Raw genomic sequence first — 19457 nt, 5'->3', positions numbered from 1 at the left:
ATCTGAAGAAGTAAAACAAACAAAAAAAAAACAAAACAAAACTGGGCATCAAGAAAACAAACAACACAGTAAAAGATGGGGTATAGATCTAAACAGAATTCTCAAAAGAGGAAACACAAATGACCGAGAAACACTTAAAGAAATGTTCAATATCTGTAGTCATCAGAGAAATGCAAATCAAAAGTACTTTGAGATTTCATCTTAACACCAGTACAAATGGCAAAAATCAATAAAACAAATGACAATTCATGCTGGCATGTATGAGGATCACAGGGAACATGAATCCATTGCCTGTGGCAGTGTGAACTGGTATAACTACTATATAAATTGTCAGGAAGCTGGGAATAGATATACCTCAAGATCCAGCTTTGACACTCTTGGGTGCATACCCACAGGACACTGTATCCTACTACAGAGTCACTGCTTATTCATGTTCTCTATTGTTTTATTCATAATAGCCAGAAATTAGAAACAACCTAGATGTCCATCAATAGTTGAATGGAAAAAAAGAATATTGTAAGTTTACATAGTAGAATACTACTCAATCATTTAAAAATAGAATAAAGGAAAATGGGTGGAAAAACCCACAAAGACTAATGCTTTTACTTATATATAGATGTCAGCTTTCAAATCTTTGATAAGAAAGCTATACTCTATATAATTATAGAGGTTGTGTAGAGATTAAGTGACCTAGGAAAAGGAAATAGGTAGTCATGGCGGGAAAGGCATGGAGGGGCCGTAATGAGATCAGATGGGGAAGGTTAGGAAAGAGGGGACCGGAGAGAAAGTAGAAGAAGGGTCAGAGGAAACTAAGGGCCATTTGAAGGGTATAGTGGAAACCTAATACAAAAGAATCTTCCATGTGTGTGTGTGTGTGTGTGTGTGTGTGTGTGTGTGTGTACGCACGCACATGTGCAGGCAATGTAAATAAAATCACCAAATAAGACAGAATCCAGACATATCATCACCATAACTTTCAGTACCAGGAATAGAGTGTTGAGGTGTACATCCTGCCTCCCTATTCTCTCCAGGATTTTTATCATGAAGTGGTGTTGAATTTTTACCAAATGCCTTTTTCTGCATCTAACACGATGGTCATGCAGTTTTTGTCTTACAGTTTTGTTTACTGTGTGGATTATATTTATTGATTTAAATATATTGAACCATCCTTGTATATCTTAGGGAAAAAAACCTACTTAATCATGGTGGATGGTATTTTTATGTGTTCTCAGATTCAGTTTGTAAGTATTTCATTGAAAACTTTTGCGTCCATGTTCATATGGAAAATGGTCTCTAGTTCTTTTTCTTTGTTCAGTTTTTATGCAGTTTTGGTATAAGGGTAACTGTGGCCTTGTAAAATAAATTTGGTAGTGTTCCTCATGCTTTAATTTTATGGAATAATTTGAGAAGTATTGGTATTAGTGCTAAAACTATCTTTCCCTTAGCTCTGATTTTTGGGGGTGGATGAGAGACTTTTAATTACCACTTTGATTTCACTAGGGTATAGAGGGCTCTTTAAATTGTTTATTTATCAAAGTTAAATCAAGATTAGATAACAGAACTAATATAGTTGTTGGCCAATGAGTCCCCTGGGTACCCCCCAAAACAATCCAGGCTATGAAGACTATTGGTTGCTATCCATAAAACTGACCATAAGGCTGTATTACTGAATATAACACATACAAATCTCATTTAATATGGAGAAGTTTAGCTAGTGCCTACCTAAGAGCCTCACTACTTTGAACTAGTGTTGGCTGTGCTGTGAAGGTATTCTGTATACTACCAGAGAAGAAAAATCAACACCAACCCAGCTATGAATCCTTGAATCTCCTAACATGAAAGACCTGCAAGTTCTAGTCCAATAGTATCACAAAGTTTACAAGAGTAATTTACCAATACCTGATTGGATTTAAGGCCACTCCACAAAATGGAACCCCATACATGACACTGCTTGAATGACCAAGAATCTGAGACTTAATAAGCTAGGGACTTATGAGAAAACAAAATACTACTATTTTACTAAATTATGTAGCAGTAAGATGACTTCTAATGAAATTCTGCTGTACTTTGTAGATCAGTGTTTTGCTCAATCATCACTAGAGAAGCTTCCTCATGCAGTAGATGGAAAAAATACAGAGACCCAGAGCCAGAAAATGTGCAGAGAGTGAGAGATCTTATAACACTCAGTCCTAAATAGCATGGCTATAGTTGGAGTTTTCTCCAGTACTGCCCAGGTCTACAGCCTCTCAGACCCAAATAAACACACACAGGCTTATATTAATTAATACTGCTTGGCTATTAGCTCAGGCTTCCTACTGACTAGCTCTTACAGTTAAACTCAGCCCATTTCTATTAATCTATATGTTGCCATGTTTTCTGTGGCTTTACCTATGTGCCATTTCATGCTGCTCCCTGCATAGTGGGCTGATGTTTCCTGACTCAGCCTTCCTCTTCCCAGAATTCTCCTTGTCTGCCTATCCTGCCTATACTTCCTGCCTGGCTACTGGCCAATCAGTGTTTTATTAAACCAGTGTACAAAAGCATTATTTTACAACAGATGGATCTACCACATCCTTTCCCTCAGGGCTGAGAGTGTAAGAGCCAGTGGCGATAACACAGCATGTCCAATGCACATATGAACTCACAGAGACTGAGGCAGCACACACAGGGCCTGCAGGGATCTATGCTAGATGGAATCACAAGGCTGTGACAAGACATGGACATAAGTCCCCATCCATGACCTAGGAGGTAACTCTATTTGATAATCACTTACAAACAAAAAATTAGAAATTAGTTCAATTCAATGGAGTCTCAAAAGATACAAACTACTCTTAAGGCCAAGCCTCATGCCCAGCAGTGGATGGCCAGTGCAAACCAACCTCAATGGCATCTTTCATGATTCTTTGTCTCATAATGCTTTTTCAAGGCTTATTTGTTTATTCATTTATTTTAACATTACAGGTCATTTGAGCATGTTTTATGTCTTCCTGTTTTGTATAGGTAGGACCTGTGTGGGTACGAATGTGTTGTCTCATCATCATCTGTATGTTTCTTGTGTTTTTACTTTGGTTCTTTTGCTTCTGTTTGTTTGCTTTTTTCCAGTTTGTTCATTTCTGTTTTACCTCATTTTATTTTATTGTTATTGTTTAATACCCATTTTCTGATTACAGATGGAAAAGGTGTAGACTTGGATGGGAGAGAATGTGGGAAGGATCTTGGAGTAGTTGAGAGAGAGAAAACCATAACCAGAATGTATTATATGAAAAAAAAAACTGTTTTCAATAAAAGAAAAATAGAAAAAAAAACTATTTTCAATGAAAAATGATGGACTTCTATTGTGTTATTTCTTAATTTCTTTCTGTTTTCTCCTTTATTTTTCTTGAAAAAAGTTGAAGACACAAGCTAGGTTCAGTAACACAGGCTTATAACTTCTGCTATTCAGGACTCTGAGGGAGGAGGATCACAAATTTTAGGTCAGCCTGGCAACGTAAGAAGACCCAGTCTCCAAGGTAAACAGCACAAAGAAGGCTAGGGGTTTATTTAAATATTTACATGCTTGCCTAACATATGTGAGTACCCTGTTAAATCCCCAGCACCACTGGATGGGGTCGGAGGAGAAGACACCAAGAAAGATGACAATATGTGATTACTTCTAACTCTAGATTATACATAACAGGTTAATTCATAGCAAAAAGAAAAGCAGTGTAGTCAAGGAAGTACTTATCATTCTTTTTTACCTCTTACTGAAAGGTGCGTGAAATCATTTTCAGAAGTACAGAGACAGGCTGGCATGAACAAGCTGTTAGAATAACCATGAGGATAATGAGACTGAAATATAACCTTTGGTTTTCCTGAATGAAGAACATTTGATATTGTATCTAGTTTTCCCTTAAATAAAAACTAACAATGAGCAACAGTGCTTATAAAATGTGTAATTGGAGTACTTTTCATAGCATTACAGCTAACATGATATACAACATGTAACTGCCCCAAGTTCAATGTGTGTGAGTTGGAAATCAGATGAAATCGACAGAGTTTTCTGATAAAAAAAATTATTGGCCCCAATAATGGCACAGTTCATGAGATAGGCACAGTTCAATGACTGCATGTGACTGCCTCAATTCCAGTAATCAACATCAGCTTTCTGGTTCTTTAATAGCTTTCTTATTGGCCTCAGAGATTTGAAAGTCTGTCATTCTGCCTTATTTTACAAGGAGTATATAGCCTTGTTTTGTCCTTGTCACTTTTCCTAATCACCTTAAAATAAGATGCAAGGACTAAAGTAACAGCCAGACATAAGATTACTATATCTTAAAGCAGCATGTTTCAGTGGACTATGTTCAATAAGAATGAGCTCAAGGATATTTTTGACGTGGAGCCTGATATATCTTCCAGTAACTCTCCACATATGCCATGCTTGGAACAAGAGTACTGGGCTCCTGTAAAGCTATCATTTCCCACTCATATTCTAAATATAATTACATGAAGCATTATTTGACACAGGAGAGAAGATTGATACAAAGTACAAAGAGGATCTCTTATCTTTTAACAGAGGAAACATTAGAATCTAGCTTTGATCATTCCAAGAATAAGAATTCCTTTCTTGCCAAGAAATGAACTGTAAATATCACAAGGTCAACTTGGTAAGCATAGAATTGAACAAACTCCTCATGTCTAGCTAGTCAGCAGTAAAACAAAGGTGTTCCATTGCAGTTAAAAACATTGTATCCCAAAGATTTATTAGAAATCTTACATTATTTCACTTAAAGACAAAAATGTGGCTGAGGTTTTCTTTAATGTTTCTTATATTTTTTAGATTATGTATAGCTTAGTCTATGTATTTAAAAAGTACTTTCATTTTTTAATCCAAGTGTGAATAAAGTCTGCCTAGAACTTAGAAGAGACAGAAACTGTAAAAACAAACAAACATACAAACAAACAAACAATCTCACAGAAGGATGCCAGCGTCATTGTCAGGAGGAGAGTGAACTGTACATTCTATTTACATTTACAAAGTTTTCTCAATTCTAGTAATTAGCATCAGATTTCCAGTTTCTTATAGCTTTGTTTATTGGTCTTAGAGATTAGAAAGTCTGTAATTCTGCCTTATTTTACAAGGAACCTATAGCCTAGTTTTATCTCTGTCACTTTTTCTGATCACTTTAAAATAAGATGCAAGGATTAAAGGAATACCTGAACTTATGATTACTGTATCTTAAAGCAGTGTTTCTCATTGGACGATGTTCAGTAAGGATGAGCTCAAGAACATTTTTGATGTGAAGCCTGATACAACATCTTCCAGTAACTCTCCACGTATGCCTAGAATAAGGGCTCTGGGCTCTTGTAAAGGGATCATTTCCCACCCATCAGATCTCTTGGAACTGTTGTTACAGTCAATTTTGAGCTGCCCAACTTGGATGCTGGGCAGTAAACTGTGATCCTTTGCAAGATCAGCTCACAATTTTAAGTGCTGAGCCCTCTTCCTAGCCCTGCAAGTGTTTTTTATTCTTTGAGAATTTAATCGGTGCATACAATGAAATATGATCTTATCTACCACTATTTTCCTCCAACTCATTCCCTGAAATCTGTCTTCTGACATTTGTAAATGTTAAAATTTGTCTACTGAGCCTCTAAATAAGAGGCTTTGTCTACCTAAGCTCATAACGTTACCAGGGTTTTACTTTATAGTTCCATGTGCATTTTATTTTTTAAAAAATGCATGTATCCTTTTAGGAAATAAATATGATGTCTATAGCTAGAATTAGATTACTTAAAGAAGTTCCATGGACTTTTAAGACCTGATTTTACAAGTTATGAACTTACATTTATAACCTCACTAGAGATGAAGCTATGTAGTAACAATAGCAGTGTGATGCTCAAATTCTGAAGAAATTTCCCAGCCTAACCAAAAAGCAAAACAAACAACTGCACCCTTTTAGCACATTGATATGGAACTGGCTATTTTCCCAATGGAAATGAGGTAGAATTAGTTTTAATCCTAGGCAATGACCATCTTGCAAGAGTGCTTGAACAGCTCTTGCTGAAGTAGAGGTGGGCTTTATAATCCATGAAGTATTGCATTGATTTTATACAATGCTGGCTCTGACCATTCTTTAGCCTCTGTTCATTACTCCATTCATCTATATCATATCACTGTAGCCCCATCAAGCATTAGGTTGCCTTGTTGCCTCTTTTCCTACCAGTTTGCCATTATTGATCGAAACAACACATCTGACTGATGTCTGCTCTACACCTCAGTTTCTTATATAACTTTAAATGTTGGTACTATTTCTAATTATTTTCTCAACTACACTGAAGACTCAGAATTCACATGATCACATTAGTTAAATTAAATGTAAGTTCTTGTAATTCTATAAGCAATTTATTTTGATATGAACTTTGAATATCTAAGACTTGGTATCACAGACAAACAGTGAAGAAGGAACTGAGGGGGAAAATCCTCACAGAACTTGAAGAAAAAGCTGACATGTTAGTTAGAAAGAGGAAATATTCCTAACAAACCCAGGGGTGGTGGAAAGTTTACTGAAGCAATGATGAACCCTACCAATGACCTTATCTTATGATTCCTGTCACTCACGTAGGTGCCCTTTCCTCAAATACTCTTATGAAATCTCTGTTTGCTGGCACTACAAACTACTCTAGATGATAGCTGAAAGTCAGATTTGTAGACAAAGAAAGCTTAAAAAGCCCTAGAAGAGGCTCTTGCTCATGTAGTAGAGGATACAAGCTGTGTCATTATCAGAGAATGTGGATAGTCTGCAACTCAACAACTCCTGATACAGGATTTCTCAGTGGAAGCAAAGAGTATAAACACTCTATTTATACAGCAAACTTAAAAGTAACTGGGGACCATTAGGAAGGAGAGTAAACACAGCAACAGGTAAGAGGCAGTTGGATGTTTGGATGTCTTCTTTATTATCACATTCCTTTAATTGACTCTGATTGCCTCCCCACAGGTATGATACTGCATCCCACCCCCAGCGTGTTCTCAATGCTGCTTTTTTCCATTTATACTCCCATTTCTGGGGCAATGTTAGGTTTCTCTGCTGGAATCACTGGGCACCTTGAGAATGTTCAGAGCCAAGAATCAGGTGAAGGTTCTTGAAATTCTCATGTGGTGATGATAAGGAAGGTTTTACACACACACACACACACACACACACACACACACACACACAGATGTCCACAAATTCTCCATTATTCTATCTTCCTCCAGATCACTAACAATGGGAGATTTTATAGTGCACCATAATCAGAAACTTCTAATTTGTATCAGTGGGTGGATTAAAATGGCACAGAGTGAACAAGGTGAAATGGGAAGTGCAGTGTGGCAACTTTTAGCCCAAAAATGAGGTAGAATAGTAAAATAAAAAGACTTTCTCATAAAGTATGCCTTTTTAATGAACAAGAATAGCTGAGAGAGCCAGGTGTTGGTGGCATACATCTTTAATCCCAGCACTAGGGAGGCAGAGGCAGGCAGATCGCTGTGAGTTCAAGGCCAGCCTGGTCTACAAAGCTAATTCCAGGAAAGGCACAAAGCTACACGGAGAAACCCTGTCTCGAAAAACCAAAAAAAAAAAAAAAAAAAAAAAGAATAGCTGAGAGAGAAATAGTGTGAGATTATCAAGATTTTAGATAATCTCAAAACCTCATAAATGTTTTCTAAATTTACATCTCCACCTAATGTCCACTTTCCATTACACCATCCCTATATTTATCTCCTCCTACTCTAGGTGAAGCTTATCAGAAGGAACTGCCCTCTCTATGCATCAGCTGCCTCAATGGCACAAGGCCTATGACTCCCACTGCTATGCTTCATTTAGAACATCAAACTCTTAGTTTGCTGCAGATGTTGATGGCTGACAATTGTGTCTATGGGGGTGGGGGACAACTGTGGAAAGTGTTTGTCAATCACATGGGGAATGCTTTTTAATTTCTGTTATTAATTGTAAATCAACATGAACACTCCAGTTTTTCATGTAATCCTCTCTCTTTACCTATGTCTGCCCAGCCATTTGCCAGGAGAAGTCACTTTTTTCTCATCCCACACCCTATGGAGTTGGCCTTCAGAAGAAGCCCCTGGGGAATGTCTTATTTCTGCTCAGTGAAGCTAAGATTACAGGTGTAAGGTATCTACAAATACAAGGAGTAGGAAATGGAGCCAGCAACCATTTTTTTTTCAGTAACCTTGTTATAAAGAAAGAGCCACGAGTGAAGGCTCACAGATCTGACGCCCATTCTGCATTCTTCCACCTTCCTTCTCTCCATTCTCTGTTTCTTCTCTGTGTGTGGTGGATTGAGTTCTCAGAGAACAATAAACATTTTAATTCATACTCTGTGCTTTTGTGTTGTATTTTTATAGTAAGGCTCTCTAGAGGAGACTAACTGTGAACTACTCCTCAGTTCCACCCAGGCCTGAGTGGAAATGTGTAATGATACATGCTTAACTTTTTACTGTGTGGAGTGTGGAGCCATCTCATGGAGGCCATGTCATGAGAAGTTGAAGACATTGCCCATTCTATGAAAGGTCATTTTCTTCTTTCATTTTGAATCTACCTTGGAAGGAGATATTTATAAAATGTGACTCAGACATATAGGTAGTGCTGATATAAGAAGTCTTAGAAATTATTATATCCTTAGTCCAAGGAAAAATATCTGAAGATCCTTTAAACCAAAAGATTTTCTTTGGGCTAATTAGAGAATTGAAGTGACCGAGCAAATGCTGTTTGGTATTTGCAGAAGCACCAAAGTCTTTTAGTTTCTGCTTATATTGTGCAACCTCCAGTGTTACTTTCCATTAGGAAAGGCAATTATAGAAATTATTAAATTTATAATGTAGGTCATCAGTAAGAGTGTGAAATACTTGTAATCTATACTTCTTTGCAGACACACAATACTGTCATGGAATTTTCTGCTTCCTTACAAGGACCCTTACAGGTTCTAGTGATAAAGAACCAAGAATAATTTCCTTCTTCGTCAAGCAGTAGGAAGAAAAAAAAAAGTAACTAGTAACATTTGTAAAGGATATAATAGAAAAAATATACTATGTTTAAGAAAAAAAATTGTATAGTGTATACAGAGATATGCAAGCTCTATGAAAGGATCAAACATCATTTCTAAATTTCTAAATATTAAAAAAATAGAAGCTGGACAGTGGTAGCGCACACCTTTCATCCCAGCACTTCAGAGGCAGAGCCAGGCAAATTTCTGTGAGTTTGAGGCCAGCCTGGTCTACAAAGTGAGTTCCAGGAAAGGCACAAAGCTACACAGAGAAACCCTCTCTCAAAAAACAAACAAAAAAATAAATTAATTAAAAACACAAGAAAAATGAAAAACAGCTGTTTTACAAAGTCAACTACACATATTCTGTAAGGAGACAGTGACCTTATTAATTTAACAGCTTCATCTTACTTGAAAACAGAAAAGAAAATGTGATGAAAATATGAAGCAGCAAACACAAAGACCATGGGAAAAAATGAAACTTATACACATTAAGAATATTAATCAGAGAGGAGAAAGATAAAGGGGTAGGAGAAATATCAGAAGAAATATGGTTTTTATATGCCCCCACATCAATAACAGAGTGCATTTTGCTAGATCCAATAATACCAGAGAAAACCCAAGCAGGATTAATAACACAAGCTAAACTTAGATGCATTATATTCAGTTTGCAGATTACCAAGAGCAGAGAGAAAACTCCTGAAAGTAGCCAACCATTTGGGGAATAGCTTACATATAAAAGAAGTAAAATAATCAAACAAGACTTTCCGGAAGAAAATTGAGTGGAATGAACTAGTAAATGTGCTGGCAGGAGAGACAGATACAAAGTGGAATTTTTATTGACTGAAACGTTATTTTCAAAGGATAAATAAAGACTTTATGTGGCAAAGCTTGTCTGAATTGATTTCCATCAGATGTGTCCCACCAGAAATGTTAGCATTGTCCAGGGTAAAGAGGAGTGGCAGAGGTCCAGGTACACAGCTGTTTCAAGAAAAGTTTTGAAAACTTATGGAGAAGATACAGTTCTTTTCCTACTTTCAACCAATATTAACTATCATATTTTAAAGGAATGATATAACAGGAGTTTGGGTGATTATAGCACACAAACAAGCAAAATAAATGTTGGAAATTCTCTAAGGGATGAAAAAGAGGAGTGTCTACTACCTATCTCATAATTAATGTTTCCTCTTTGTCTTGTTGAAACAGGAGTCAACCCTGGTCTATAGATGCTATTTATCTGTTAGGACTGCTATATCAAAGAGTCAAAGTATTGTATGCAAAACAGTGAGTTACATGTTTGTTAAAATTGTTTTCTTTTTGTTTTTCCTAGAAAGCAATCATTGTACTTCAGTATGCAGATTTTCCATTTAGTCACAAAGACTATTAAAATTTTTGCACACAGGGGTTAATGTCTACTTCCATTAACTATTTCTGTCTCTGTTTAATCAAGTTAAGGAGTACTTCAAAGTGATGACATCTTTTTTTTTTTTTTTTTTTTTTTTTTTTTTTTTTTTTTTTTGTGTGTGTGTGTGTGTGTGTGTGTGTGTGTGTGTGAATGTGCTACTGTCGATGGAAACCAAGGCATTACACATGGTAGGCAAATATTCTACCACCAACTTATACTTAAAGACCTATTTTTATTTTCTGCTTTGAGATAGGCTCTTTAATAAGATGCCTATATTGGCCTTGAACTTATCTTTTAGCCCAGATAGGTCTTAAACTTTCAACCCTTCTGCCTCAGCCTCTTGAGTATCTTGGATTGTAGAACTGGACTTCCAATAGCTATTTGCTACTTAAACATATATACGTGTGAAGGACACAGGCTGATGATCTGGCCTTAATCAAAGCTAAACCATTAGATCATTTCTTTTTTGTTTGTTTGTTTGTTTTGTTTTGTTTTGTTTTGTTTTCAAGACAGGGTTTCTCTGTGTGGCTTTGTGCCTTTCCTGGAACTCACTTTGTAGCCCAGGCTGGCCTCAAACTCATGGACATCCACCTGGCTCTGCCTCCAGAGTGCTGGGATTAAAGGCGTGTACCACCACCGCCCGGCTATTTCTTTGGTACCATGAGTACAGATGTCACAGAGTGAGAACTGTCAATAAACACTGAGTATGAAATGAAGAGTAGACTTTTACAGTTACTGTGAAAGAATCTACATGATCCCAGTGAATGTGAGATCCCACTCTGTGGATGGTTCCCCAAGGCAACAAATTGCCAGACTAGAGTATAATGAACTGAAACTTATTCCTAACCTTAGAAAAGTACATGCAGGGTAAATATGTTCAGCTGATTTTTTCTTAAGTTTCTAACAAGAATGTTGACTTATTGAAAGCTGACTTTACATACTGATATAATCTTTATCAGCATATCTAAATCGTTACTTAATCTTTTAGCATAAATTTATTCTTTGCAATCAATTAATTTACACCTAAAATTCTGAATCCACTCAGTTCTTAGTAAGTCATTTTAAGTATTCCAGACAAGTATGAAGAAATGTCTATACAACTGAGGCTTTCCAGATTGATTCTGTTTATACTCCTACATTTATTTTCCTTAACTAGCACTTTTATTTTCCTTAACTCATCAGGTAATAACATTTAAAAACTATGTCACAGCATACTTTGTACCCCAATGCTGTTGTTGTTTCCTGGAATGGACTATCTAGAGGAGGGTATGGAAGGTTAAACTTCACTTCCACCTGAGGGTAAAGCAGGACTGCTAACAGGAAGGAGGTAATTGTCACGACCGCCTCGACCAGCAAGGAAGACGCAACACCGAGCTCTTCTTTCAGCAGTTTACTCAGGAACCTTGAACAATATTCTGACCCTGGGGAAAGCCTGCCCACGACCTAAATAGTCCCTGGGTGGCCAACCCCAGCCTGCCACGAGGGTACTGCAGATAGGTCCAGGTTCACGAAGCAAGCCAGATCCTAGGACTAAGCCAAATATGGAGTTGTTTACTCCTGAGAGCACTCACCATCGGGAAGGTGGAGGCGGAAGCTGCCGCCATCTTATGGGTGTGGCTGTGCGCAGCTCTCTACAGTTCCCCCTTTTTTATTATAAACAAGCAGGCAAGAGTAGAGGTCCGATCTCTGCGGAAAAAATTTAGGACAATGTACTGGTGTTTGTCCGGGTGTTTTCCACCCAGAGAACACTTGACCTGTCCGATACCTTTTTTGCAGAGGTGGGAACTGGGGTATCAACCCACGTGCAATCAGACATGCTCTTCTCGGGACTTGATCACGGCATGTGCCCCTGAGTGCAGTGCACCAGCCTCGCATCCTGCACATCAATAATCTTTAAGGGTGGCCAGACAGGCCTGAGGGGACTGTCCTTCCTCTATGGCAGTAAAGGGTTGTATGATCATGGCTGTATTACACTGTTGAGAAACCCTGACTCTGCAGATGCACCACAGGCAAGCCAGGGAGACCAGCACCAAAAGGCCTGCTAAGGCTCCCAAGCCTGCCCACTCCTTGAGATGATTCATGGCATTAGAGATCCATGTAGATAATCCTTTTGCCAGTCCAGCATCCACCCGAGTTCACCGTGACAATAGCCACCCTCAGCTGTTCCATCAGGTTGTCGAACTGGCATCGGTCTCGGGAACACGGACAGTATCCCCCATCTGTTTTCCAGCATTCCCAGCTGCATTGTCACGAGGAAGAGCAGGAGGATCGTCATTTCAACCATCCTGGATTTCCCCATACTGGACTCTTCTAGTGAGGCGTTCAGGCACCCACACTGGATCTTGTTGATCCTGAGGAAAAACACAAACAGACCCTCTCGCCCATGTTAGCACGGGGTCAGGCCTGTGCCAGAGCCCTGTTAACACTTCTTTCCATTTTACCATTCCTTTAGCTGTACCATGAGACTCATGATGCCCATCCGCTGCAGAATAGCCCTGAGCATCCAAATTTAAAAAATTGATAGTAAATAAAGCAAGAGAAAGTCTTTCCTTGGGGGTACGGCCTTGGCCTATTCCCCCTTTTTGTTTTTGCAAGCATTCTTTCAAGGTGCGATGAGCACGCTCCACAATTCCTTGTCCTTGAGGATTGTAGGGCAAGCCATGTACAAGTTGCACCTCCATCTGATCACAAAAGGAGGCAAACTGTTGTCCCGTGTAAGCAGGTCCATTGTCAGTCTTAAGTTGATGAGGTTTTCCCCAGGCCGCCCAGGCCTCCAAATAATGGGCAATAACATTGCGTGCCTTTTCCCCAGTCAAAGGTGTGGCGTGCATGACGCCTGAGCAGGTGTCCACAGACACGTGCACATATTTTATGTGTCCAAATTCAGAGATGTGTGTAACATCCATTTGCCAAACCTTAAGCGGGAGTAGACCCTGGGGATTTACCCCAATACTAGGCGGATGTTGATAAACTACACATTGAGGGCAATCTAGAATCACTTGTGGAGCATCAGCTCGAGAAAGTTGAAACTTTTGTTGTAACATTTTTGCATTGATGTGAAATGTTTTATGAAAGGTTCTGGCTCTGTCTAAGGCAGAGCTAATGAATATCCATTTCTTTTGAGTCCATTGATCTACTATATCATTACTTTTGCTCAGGGGCCCTGGCAGGCCTGTATGAGCTCTAATATGTTGGGGATAAAAGCAGGACTTCCTATGCCAAATCAATTGTTGCAGTTGTTGAAACAAAATGCAGACCGGACTGGAGCTTTTAACAGGTCCAGCTACTTCCAAAATTTTGAGGGCATTAATAATGTAGGCAGAGTCTGATATCAAATTAAAAGGAAAAGGACAAGCCTTAAAGGCTTCAATCACTATCTTCAATTGTACAATCTGAGGGGAGCCAGGTTGAAATTGGTGTTGTACAGGCTCTTGTGTACCTATCATGTATACGCCACATCCAGTCTTAGAGCCATCTGTAAACACATTTAGGGCATTAGGGATGGGCTGCGATGACGTTATCCTAGGGAATATCACTGGGTGTTCCTTAAAGAACCCTAATAGTGGGTGTTTGGCATAATGGTTATCCATGCATCCAGTAAAGCTACATTGCAAAATGGCCCAATCATCTATTGTAGCACACAATGTTTGAACTTGACGACTGGTATAAGGCACTATAATGATAACTGGAGCGACTCCAAAATACTGTAGGCATTGTTGGATTCCAATCATGGCAAGGTTTGCCACGGCAGTAGGGTAATGTTCAATGGATTTAGTTGGCGAAATCTTGGAATAAATCCAGAATAATGGCCCATCCTGCCATAACAACCTGGTGGGCTGGTAATAGGTAGGAAGGATACACAGGATAATGTCTTTACCTTCTTGTAACCTCTGTAAGAAGGCACCCTGTAACCTCTCTTCCACCTTTTGTAAAGCCTTCTGTGCCTCCTCAGTTAATTGTCTCAGAGAATCTAATGCAGAATCCCCATTTAAGATGTTGTAAAGAGGCTTTAAGTCCTAATTTGGTAACTTTAAAAAAACATCTAATCCAATTTATATCTCCTAACAATTTTTGAAAATCATTTAGGGTTCATAAATTATCTTTTCTCAATTCCACCTTCTGTGGGATGATACATCTCTCATTAACTTTTGCTCCTAAATAATTAATAATTTTGTCCTTTTGTACCTTTTCAGGGGCTATAAACAGCCCCCTCCCTTCAAGCATTTTGACCAGATCTACATAGGCTTGTTCCAGCATTTGTGTTTCTTTTGCTGCTGGTAAAATATCATCCATATAATGTATGCATCTCAGGGTAGGATAATTCTGCCGAAGTGGAGCAATAGTCTCATCTACATAAAGTTGACACATGGTGGGACTATTGGCCATGCCTTGAGGCAAGACCACCCACTCATATCTTTTATCAGGTTCCTCATGATTACAGGAAGGAACAGTGAAGGCAAATCTCTCACTATCTTGAGCCCATAGTGGAATAGAAAAGAAGAAATCTTTAATATCGATGACGATGACAGGCCATGAGGCTGGCAAGGAGGAAAGTAATGGTACGCCGTGCTGTACAGGGCCCATAACTTGCATCTGATCGTTAATGGCCCGCAAGTCATGTAATAGGCGCCATTTGCCAGACCTTTTCTTTATTACAAAAATAGGTGTATTCCACGGGGACACTGAAGGCTTAATGTGTCCCAAAGAGAGTTGCTCCTCCACTAGTGCCCTAGCAGCAGTCAGCTTTTCAGAGGAAAGCGGCCACTGAGGAACCCATATAGGCTCCTCTGTCTTCCAAGATATGGGGATACCTCCCTCAGTGGCCCCTAGGAAAAACCCAGGCCTTGTCTATGGCTCCTTTGTTGTACCCTAATGAGGTCTTTTCTTCCCTGCAGTAATTTCCCTAATCCATAACCTGGGTGATAGCCCATATTATTCATCATCCTAAATGATGCTGGGGAGCAATCATTGCTTAACCTGAAACCCATATCTTTTAAAAGGTCTCTGCCCCACAGGGAAATCAGGAGTTCCAGCACATAGGGCTGCATAGTCCCGGAATGCCCTTCCCCATCTTTCCATTGTAATTGTCTTGCACTTATGTCTGGGGCTTTGGCATATCCCAGGCTTTGTAATGTCTGGGAGGAGATTTGTATGGGCCATCCTGACAGCCAATCTTTCTTGGCAATGATGCTCTTGTCTGCCCCTGTGTCCAATAAACCTAGAATTTTTTTGTTATCAACAGTGAGTTCTAACACTGGCCTCAGATCCATACCCAAGGACAGAAACATTAAATCTGTCCCTGTGGATCCGAAACTGCCTTCCCCTCTTTCTTTTGATTGTGCTGCAAAGCAGCCATGTAGGCTAGGCAAGATCAGTAACTGGGCAATTCGATCACCCGGGGAAATGGCTAAGATTCCTCTCAGAGACTCAACCATGATTTTTCCAATTCCGGTATAATCTGGATCAATCACCCAGGGGTGAACTCTGAGGCCTCGTAGGGTTGTGGAGGACCTCCCTATTAATAGGCCCACCGTGCCAGGCTCAAGAGGACCTTTAAAATCGGTGTCCACCAGCTGGACCCCCATTTGTGGAGTCAGTACAAGTCTGGTGGTGGCACGGAGGTCCAATCCTGCTGAGCCTGCAGTGGCTCTCTGTGGTCCCTGGGGTGTCGAAGGGTTGGCCATTGCTCCTGGCTCCATTCCCTGTCCTGGCTCTCGACTGCCCCATATATTTGTGGGCCCTGAGGACGGGGCCCCCGCTGTCCGTTTTTTGGATGTGCTCCTGATTGGCCTTGAACCAACGGTTGACCGTTTACGTCCTTCACTGACTGACATTCATTTGCCCAGTGCTTCCCCTTTTTACATCTAGGACACACCCCAGGTTGTGTAGGGCGTTGTCCTTTTTCTGCTTCAGCGATACTTCCTCTCTCAGGGCACTGTCGCTTTAGATGTCCCATTCTGCCACATTTAAAACAAGCACCCGAGCTTCCTTTTCTATTCTGAGTCAGCTGGACTACAGCCACTGCCAGACCAGCATTGGTCAGGGGCCCTCCCAGTTCTCTGCAAACCTTCATCCATGCTTCTAGCCCTCTGGTCTTATACAGGGTTATGGCAGCCCTACATTCCTTAGTACATTGCTCATAGACAAGTTGTTTAATAAAAGGCATAGCTGCATCTGGGTCCCCAAAAATTCTTCCAGCGGCCTCAACCATGTGAGCGACAAAGTCTGAGAAAGGCTCCAGGGGACCCTGAAAAATCTTAGTAAGGTTGCCACTCACCTCGCCCTTATTGGGCAAGGCCTTCCATGCCTTAATGCCTACCTTATTGATCTGTTCATAGACTTGAACTGGGTACCCCATCTGTTGATTAGCGTATCGGCCCTGACCAAGCAGCATATCTCTGTCCCAAAAGGGATTTCCGGCAGCCTGATTGGCTGCAGCCTCTTCGCTGGCAAATTCAATCAAAAAGGCCTTCCAGTCTAGGTACTGTCCTGGGCTCAAGCATGCTCGTGCAAGCCCACTCCAATCACTGGGTGTCACGCAGTGCCTGTTCAAAGCCTCCACCTGGGCTACAGTGAAAGAGGCCATGATCCTGTAGGTCTGCATGGACTCAGCCAGAGATTTTATCACCTTGAAATCTAAGGGCTCCTCGTGTCGGTTTCCTTGTGGATCTTGGAACACTGGGTAAGCCAGACGTAATTCCGTTCTGACTGCCTTCCAAAGCCCTGGACTGAAGGTGTACCCTGAACCGCCACCCCCACCCTCCACATAGGGAGGGAGAGCCGAGAGTGCGGCTTGACATGCCGAGGGCGTGCAGCATCCTTCTCTGTCTGGGTCTCCCCTTTTCTTCTTCTTCTCTCTCCCTTTTATCCTCATCTCTTTCATCTGTTCTACAAGTGACCTTATCTCTTCCTCCGAGTCTGTAGACTCCAGACTCTCTGTATCAGAAAGGTCGGAGTACAATTTTTCTTTTTCACCCTGTCCCTTCTCAGTGCCCGCCTTTTCTGATCTCTCCTCCTGTAACATTTCTAATGCAGCCTGTCCATTCTCCACAGCTTCATTGTATCTATGGTCTTTTAGGCACCCGCGTACTAACTTCCATAGGGAACCTACGCCTGCCTTAAGCATCCCTTGCTCATGGGCAAAATCTAGATCTCGACCCAACTTATCCCAAGAGGCAATGGTAAGACTACCAGAAACAGCAAACCAGGGAGCAACAACATCACACTCCTCCAAAAATCTCTACAAGGTGCTTTTCTTAACCTTCAGGTCTCTAGATCTAAGCAGCTCATTAAGAGCCAAAAACATTGGGTGCGAAGTAGAAGCACCCATGTCTAAAACTTCTCAACAATTTAAACAATGTTTCACTTTCACTCTAGGCAACCTTTTAAACAATGTTTCACTTTCACTGTCTCTTTGCCTACAGAGAAGAGCAAAAACCTCCCAGCTTTCACTTTCACTTTAGGCTCGTCCGGCTCTCTCTTTGTCTACAGAGAAGAGCCAAAACTTCCCCGCTTTTGTCCCGGGTTCCCAATTCACCCGGGAATTCCTTTAACCCTGCTTTTGTCGCAGGTTCCCAATTTGCCTGGGATTTCCTTTAGCCCTGCTTTTGTCGCAGGTTCCCAATTTGCCTGGGATTTCCTTTAACCCTGCTTTTGTCGCTGATTCCCACCTTACCTGGGAACTTACCAGTGCACTGCCCTCACTGCAGAAAGTTCTGAGCCCTGCTTGAAAGTAGTGAAGTTCCCCGTACGGGCCACCACTTGTCACGACCGCCTCGACCAGCAAGGAAGACGCAACACCAGGCTCTTCTTTCAGCAGTTTACTCAGGAACCTTGAACAATATTCTGACCCTGGGGAAAGCCCGCCCACGACCTAAATAGTCCCTGGGTGGCCAACCCCAGCCTGCCACGAGGGTACTGCAGATAGGTCCAGGTTCACAAAGCAAGCCAGATCCTAGGACTAAGCCAAATATGGAGTTGTTTACTCCCGAGAGCACTCACCATCGGGATGGTGGGGGCGGAAGCTGCCGCCATCTTATGGGTGTGGCTGTGCACAGCTCTCTACAGGTAATATTTGTGAAAATTCTCCATCTTTGTCAGGAAGAGACTTCTGCTCTTTCTGGGAACTTCCTTTAGTCCATGCCAAGCACTAACCACCATCCTAACCTGCATCAGCATTCCAGTTATTCACTTGGATACCTCTCCCTCAAATCTGTTATAAAGGCAGAGTCATCTCTGCCCTGACAAACCACCACAGATTTCTGCAAGAAGGGTAAGTGGGAGCTGAAAGATGAGGAAAGACTTGAAGGGGTTCACCTCTCACTAGGAGAAGGTGTTCCAGGGTTCTTGTTCTCACATAATGCAGAGCTTTGTGACTCAGTCAAGGCTACCTATGGAGCTTTCAGAGAAAGAAGGAAACATGGATTTCTGGACCACAGTGGTAAGATAGGATAGATAGTATATCCCTACAGAACTAGTTCAAGAAGGAGAGCATAGCCCTTTCTACATGTCCTCTCTAACCACACTACCTTGAGTGACTCTGATTGTTCCTCTCTTACAGACAAGATGCTCTCTCGCATAGCCCTCACCAGCATGTCCTGGATACTGCTCTCCTGCCTGATGTTCTTATCTCAGGTGCAAGGTAAGACTTCTCTGCCTCTAGCACCAAGTTCCTGTGAGTGTTGAGAGTCAGGGAGCAGAGGAAAGTCCCATAAGGAATTGTGAGGAATATCCATGCAGGAAAAGCATTGCAACTGCTCCACCATCCTCTATTCCTCCAGGTCATTGGCTGGGGAAAGTGTCATGGTGGTCTGTCACCAGTAAAGGACAAGATTTACCATTTTGTCAGGATGCTGTAATTTATGTTAGTAGAATGATGATAACTAACACTGAACTCTATGATAGACTGTGGATGGACAACTGAAGTTAAATCTATCAGACCAGAGTTGGTAGAGTCATGAACTAATATATAGGAAGGAGGAGAAAAATGAAGCTGCACCATTTACTACGTCTGTTTCTTACAAAAAAAGTT

At 40.8% G+C, this 19457-nt stretch overlaps 1 protein-coding gene across 1 annotated transcript in view; it reads left to right on the top strand.

The window, feature by feature from the left end:
* The window catches only part of LOC118580744 (regenerating islet-derived protein 3-beta-like), a 40882-nt gene that overhangs the window by 19826 nt on the left and 1599 nt on the right, over window positions 1–19457 (top strand). The window contains exon 2 of the mRNA XM_036182681.1: window positions 18987–19067. Within this exon, the coding sequence (XP_036038574.1) occupies window positions 18992–19067 (76 nt within the window). The 5' untranslated portion in view covers window positions 18987–18991. The remainder of the gene's footprint in view (window positions 1–18986; window positions 19068–19457) is intronic.

This window comes from Onychomys torridus, chromosome 3 (genome assembly GCF_903995425.1).
Source record: "Onychomys torridus chromosome 3, mOncTor1.1, whole genome shotgun sequence".
NCBI classification, from domain to species: domain Eukaryota; kingdom Metazoa; phylum Chordata; class Mammalia; order Rodentia; family Cricetidae; genus Onychomys; species Onychomys torridus.
This window is presented reverse-complemented; position numbering and strand designations above follow the sequence as displayed.